This window comes from Trichechus manatus, unplaced genomic scaffold, assembly GCF_000243295.1.
Source record: "Trichechus manatus latirostris isolate Lorelei unplaced genomic scaffold, TriManLat1.0 scaffold00143, whole genome shotgun sequence".
In the NCBI taxonomy this organism is placed as follows: domain Eukaryota; kingdom Metazoa; phylum Chordata; class Mammalia; order Sirenia; family Trichechidae; genus Trichechus; species Trichechus manatus.
Genome location: NW_004444079.1, coordinates 3,936,706 through 3,943,357, shown reverse-complemented (window position 1 = coordinate 3,943,357; position 6,652 = coordinate 3,936,706). Strand labels below are relative to the sequence as shown.

The 6,652-nt window shown below is 47.0% G+C and overlaps 1 protein-coding gene across 1 annotated transcript in view; it reads right to left on the bottom strand.

The window, feature by feature from the left end:
• Positions 1–6,652, bottom strand: part of DSCAML1 (DS cell adhesion molecule like 1) — a 390,413-nt gene that overhangs the window by 368,352 nt on the left and 15,409 nt on the right. The window contains exon 2 of the mRNA XM_004385674.2: positions 4,233–4,550. Within this exon, the coding sequence (XP_004385731.1) occupies positions 4,233–4,550 (318 nt within the window). The remainder of the gene's footprint in view (positions 1–4,232; positions 4,551–6,652) is intronic.

Genomic DNA, 6,652 nt, shown 5'->3' with positions numbered 1-6,652 from the left:
AGCCTTCAGTATGGATTACACCTCAACATAAAGAAAACAAAAATCCTCACAACTGGACCAATAAGCAACATCATGATAAACGGAGAAAATATTGAAGTTGTCAAGGATTTCACTATACTTAGATACATAATCAACGCCCACGGAAGCAGCAGTCAAAAAATCAAATGACACATTGCATTGGGCAAATCTGCTGCAAAAGATCTCTTTAAAGTGTTAAAAAACAAATATGTCACTTTGAGGACTATGGTGCACCTGACCCAAGCCATGGTATTTTCTATTGCCTTATATGCATGCGAAAGCTGGAGAATGAATAAGCAAGACCAAAAAAGAATTGATGCCTTTCAATTATGGTTTTCAATACGGTGGAGAGTATTGTATATACCATGGAGTGCCAGGATACTCCTCAGAAGCGAGGATGGCAAGACCTTCAACGAGATGGAATGATGCAGTGGCTGCAACAATGGGCTCAAGCATAACAACAATTGTGAGGATGGCGCAGGACTGGACAGTGTTTTGTTCTGTTGTATGTAGGGTCACTATGAGTCAGAACTGACTTGACTTGACGGCACCTAACTACAACAACATATTAGACTGTAAGTGCCTTGAGGGCAGCACCTAAGCCTGACAATGCAATCATGTTCAAAAGGAACACCTAGCAGCAAGGAGATGTGTAGGTACAAAGGAAATATGCCAGAATTCCTCTAAGGAAACCAAACTTGATTCCTACATTATTCCTAGACCTGACTTGGCATTAGTTTTGGGCATGGTAATCATAATTAAATAATAAAAACGGAGACACAGGATCTAACAACAGGTGTTTGTTCACTTCAATGTGAAAGGCCATCTGGGAGATGTAGTTCAGGGCAGTGGGAGAGAATATTTGAGACCGCGATTGTCTCTGAAAATTCAGAACCCCAGAGACAAGCGCACAGACTCCAGCAGTCTCCAAAACAAACCATCCTTGCTGCTTCCTCCTAATGCGCCTACAGACCCTGCCGGCCCCACCCGCTGCCCAGCCTGCCCCAGCCTTCACAACACCCCTTTCCCCACAGGGTCCAGCGGAGGCCTCCTGCCTCAGTCCCAGTGCTGGTTTCTGTGGCTCTGTCACCTGCAGTGCTCTGTGTGTTGGTTCCATAGGTGGGCAGACCCAGCCTTGGGAAGGGGACCCAGGAGACCCTGTCTGTCTGACCTCTCCTGGAGGTCTGTCCTACCCTTCTACTCCTTCTCTGCCAAGCAGAGCCAGAACATGTGGAGCCCCACTGCCCACCATCCTTGTCCCTCAGCAGGCACCTGGGCAGCATGTCCTCCTCCTCTCCCTCCATGGTTGCCAGGGTGACACTTAGGGCCCTGGCAGCCCCTCTAGCTGTGCACCTGCAGAGGCGTAACGAGGGTAACGAGTGCCCGGGGCAATCTCTAAGTCTGCGTCCCCCCTTCTCATCAACAGGGGGAGGGGGGAGGGCGGTGCTCGTCTGGCGCCCCCTTGGACTTGCGCCTAGGGGCAAATGCACCCCCTCCAACCCCCTTTTCACTAAGCCTCTGTGCACCTGCAGCCCCTCTGACATCATCAAGGGCCTCTTAATTGGTTGTGTTTCCTGTTGTTCCAGCCCGCCCCAGACCTTCATTCTTTTCCCTTCTCCATGCTGTGGCTGTGATGGAGAAGCGACGCAATGGAGGTGGAGGAGAGAGAAGAGAGGCATTGCCAGCTCAGGGCTGTAATCCTGCCTCTCGTGGATTTTGGACACAGCACTGTCACCAGATGTGGGGAGAGCCCAGAGGAGACCTGAGGAGAACTGACCCTGGAGGGAAGCAGAGCGGTAGTGTGAAGAGGGTTTGGGTTCTGGCACAGACCACCCATGATCCAGTCCCAGGCAGTCATAGAGGCTAGTGGTTAAGAGCATCAAGCAAGCAGCTCTACCTCCTTCACTGATCAGCTGCGTGATCCTGGACCATGGTTAGTTCTCCTTTCAGAGCCTCAGTTTCTTCATTTGTAAAATGGGAATAATAATGGCAGTAATAACAACAACAATAATAATAGCACCTCTTTACGGTGCTAGGAAGATAGAACGGAATAATGGCTATGAAGTGCCTAGCCCATGGAAAACACACAACGGATGCTGCTTTTCATTATAACCTCACTTCCTTGGCCAAGTGGCTTAACCTCTCTTTGTCTCAGTCCCGTCAATTTCCAGGATTGTTGTGCAAATTGCATCCTAACTCAGTGATGGGCATGTAACAGGACATATGATATGCCTTTCCTTGGCCCAGTCCACCAGGCTGTGGAGGCCAGAACCAGGCTCCAAACCCAGGCCTCAGGACTCCCAGCCCAACATTTGGTATCCTATTAGAGGAGAGTGCAAAGGACTTACTCCTGAAAAGAGACCCCACGGGGAGCCGCAGGGGACATCCCCTGAACATGGCCCTGGGTTCTAGGAGCTCATGCCCCATCCCTAGACAAACCAACGGGATGAAGACACACCAGCTCTTGAATCAGGATTGTCACCCCACCTCACCCCTACACATACCCATTCCCAGCTACTTAGAACCTTGTCGATGGGAAAGCCAGTCCTAAAGTAAGGCAGGAGGACCCAGGACATCACACAGCTTATCTTGCAGAGTCTGCCATTAGGCATGGTGGCCAGGAGGCCTCCCCTAGACCCATTCTCCTCTGTCCCACAGTTTCCAAGAAAGATGGTGCAGCCAAGGCCTGGGGCCATTGCAGCGTGCTGGCCAGGACACCAACTGTCCTTTCACACTTAAAAAGCTTTTCTAAGAAAATTAATTCAAAAATGTTGGTGCTTTATTACTATTTGGGGGCACACCTCACAACCATTTATGACACACCAGTCTATGATGTCCTAGTTAACAACAGCTGATCTAAGCCTTTGCCTTGCCTCCAGACCTGACCCAGAGAAAGGAGACCATTTTCTTTAAAGAGATCACCTGAGAACTCTCACTTCCTTCCTCCATCACCTCTCCCAAAGACCAAAATCCTTCAGTGCTGAAAGTTTTCCACCATGAATTTTATCTAAATGCCTGTTCACATAAGATACATTATACTCCAATGTCCATTCATAGTGGACTGGATAAATAAAAGATAATATACAGGCCAGGTGGTGCAAATGGTTAACATGTTCAGCTGCTAACCCAAAGGCTGGAGGTTTGAGTCCACTCAGAAGTGCCTCGGAAAAAAGGCCTGGGAATCTACTGCCAAAAAATCAGCCATTGAAAACCCTATGGAGCACAGTTCTACTCTGACACACGTGAGGTTGCCATGAGTCAGAATTGACTTGATGGCAACTGCTTTTTATACTCACACAATAGAATACTGCACACAATGAGAATGAGCAACTTGCAACCATGCCCAATCGGCTGACGTCGCGTCGATTCCAACACATAGCAACCCCATAGGACAGCGTAGAACTGTTCCGTAGGGTTTCCAAGGCTGTAATCTTTACAGAAGGAGACTGCCGCATCTGTCTCCCCTGGAGCAGCTAGTAGATTAGGATCACAGACCTTCCAGTTAGCAGCCAAGCTCTTTAACCAGTGTGTCACCAGGGCTCCTTAACCATGCCTAATGGTAGGAGTAAATCCCACAAACATAATATTGGGCAAAAGACCCAAGAGAGGACATACTGCCTGATTCTATTTATGTAAAGTACAAAAATTGGCAAAACTGATTTATATTGTTAGAAGTCAGGATACTGATCACCTTGAGTAGTGACTGAAAGAGTATGAGGGAGGCTTCTGGGGGCTGATGTTTTATTTCTTCAACTGGGTACTGGTTAACACCTCATGAAAATTCATCAAGCTAATACTTATACTATGTGCACTCTTCTTCATTACATTTCGATAAAAGGTGTTTTGTTTTGTTTTTTAGAGGAAGTTCATTGGATGCTTTCCATGAGTCAAGCACTGAAGTGAGCATTTTATTTAATTTAATGAGTACTACCTCATTTAACCGTCACATGTAGTAACATACAAGGTAGGTACTAGTATCAGCTTTGCAAATGAGAAAACTGAGGCTTAAAAACATATATTCGCTGCCTACGGACACACAGGAAGTGCTAGAGCTAAGATTCAAAGGATACAAAACTGCCCTTGAGTGAATGATTTCTTCCAAGACTCCGGAAGCAAGGCACACAGCCTCAGAATGACCAAAACATCCAACCCTCGACCCATTCCAGCCCTTCCAGCTGAGCGCCCCAGTTGGGGAGCAGGTGTCTTGCCCTTACCTGCTTTGACGCGGATGTTGGGGCTCCGGATCTTGCCGGCGGCATTCTCCGCGGTGCAGAAGTAGTCGTTGTCGTGGATAAAGCTATTGAAGGCGGAGGGGGAGAAGGGGTAGAGCTGCAGCGTCCCGTTGGCGTGGACGTGCCGGATGTGCGGCACGTCGTAGATGTCGTCCCCTGTGGCCAGGTACCATCGAAGGGCCACGCTGGGGGAGCCTGTGGCCGGGCAGGGCACCACCACCCCCACAGAGCTGGAAAAGGTCACCTGCTGCAAGGAGTCATTTACAAAGTAGAGGCTGGTGCCAACATCTTCAGGGCGGGCTGCAGGGGAGGTGAGAAGAAAGGTTCCGTTAAGACATCCCATAGGTTGCAACAACAACTAAAAAATACACGTGTGTTTGCATATGTCCATATGTATGCATATACGTATACGGGTATGTATATTTGTGTATAGATACATGTAGCCATGTGTCTATGCATGTACATGTGTGTGCGAGCACCCATGTATGTTCGTATATATAATAAAGCACATAAGGGGCACGTTTACCAATACTTCTTAGACAAAACCAAACACCTGGAGGGATTGGATTTTTGGGTTTGAAGCCTTAGGACCATAGTCTGGTGGGATGACTCAGTCAACTGGCATAATACAGTTCACAAAGTTTGTGCTCTACATCCTATTTTGGTGAGTAGCATCTGGGGTCTTAAAAGCTTGTGACTGGCCATCTAAGATACAATTACTGGTCTCACCTTAGCCAGAGCAAAAGAGAAATAAGGAAACTAAAGACTCAGAGAAGAAACCAGTCTACAGGGCTAACAGACTACATGAACCACAGCCTCATCTACCCTGAGACCAGAAGAACTAGATGGTGCCCAGCTACCACTAATGACCGTTCTGATCAGGGCAACAATAGATGAATCCTAACAGAAGTGGTAAAAAATGTGCAAAAGAACTCAAATTCTTAAAAAGTCTAAACTTACTGGATCAGTTGAGAGTTGAGGACTCCCCAAGACTATTGCCCTGAGGTACTCCATAAACCTTGAGCCAAAACTACCCCCTGAGGGCACCTTCTAGGTAAATAACAGATTGGCTTATAAAATAAAGAATATTACCAGTGAGTACTGGGCACCTTTAAAACATCATCTATATGAGACCAAATGATCAACAATTACCCTAAAGAAAAGATAAAAGGGTACGAGGACAGGGAAACCAGATTACTGGAAGAGAAACATCCAGAAGGGAATTAATGAGAATGTGAAAAATATAACCAATGTCTCTAAACAATATGTGTAGTAATTAAGTGGGAACCTAACTTACTGTGTAAACTTTCACCCAAAACACAATAAATTATTTTTTTAAACAAAAAGATGCCTCATAGGCCACAGAGACATACAAAATCCAGCACTCTTTCATCCAACATTCAAGCACTAGTCATACAATAAGCACGTATTGAGCACTGATATATTCCTGGCACTGGAGATACAAAGATGAATGAGAGACAGTCCCTGCCCTACAGAAGTTTCCAGCCTCTCACAGGGATGGTGAAAGTTAAAGCTTCTCATCTCCCATGTCAATCCAAGCCCATGGAGGCTGCCATGGACTCCGCTATGTTGAGGGGTCCAAAGTCATGCTCCACTATGGCCACCCACGTATTAGGAGAGGCACTGAAACACTCAGCTAATAAATATTTACTTGAGCACCTACGATGTGCAGGCAGGTTTCACATCCACTACCTCGGTTCACCTGCACAGCTCTGAGAGGAGATGGTATTGCCCCCTTTTATAGGCTGAGAAAAGTTATGAGATATGCCCGAGATCACACAGCTAATAAGTCATAGAACTGAGACTTGAGCCTGGAGCTCCTGAAGAGGAGTCCGCGCTCTTTTTACCATAGATGAAAGGGAAAAAGTCTCAAAGAAGTATTATAAGAGGTATGGCTGCAGGAACTGGGAATGCTTGCCTGGATGATAGAAGATCATGGGAGAACTTGAGAGCTGTCTTCGCCCTCTAGAAGTCTATTTGGAAAATGAAGTTGCCCCCAGAGGGCTTAATGAGGAGCAATGGGCATGGTGGGTGGATAGGACTCAAGCACAAGGGTCAGGAGACCCAGCTTCTAAACCCAGCACCCACACTGACTTACTGAGTAACTCTTACCCCTCTCAGAGTGTCTACTCTTCACTTGAAAAGTGGGGGGTGGATGAACAAGACTGCAAAGATCCCTTCCATCCCTGATATATTGCCAACATTCAATCACATGAAAGAACATTCTCGAAGTTGCAGCTACCTGACAGAAAGGGCAGCCTGTGGGCTCCTCTCATCCCCAGTTGCCGTTGAGTTAATTCTGACTCATGGCAACCCCGTGTGTGTCAGAGTAGAATTGTGCTCCATAAGGTTTTCAGTGGGTGATTTTCCAGAAGTAGATC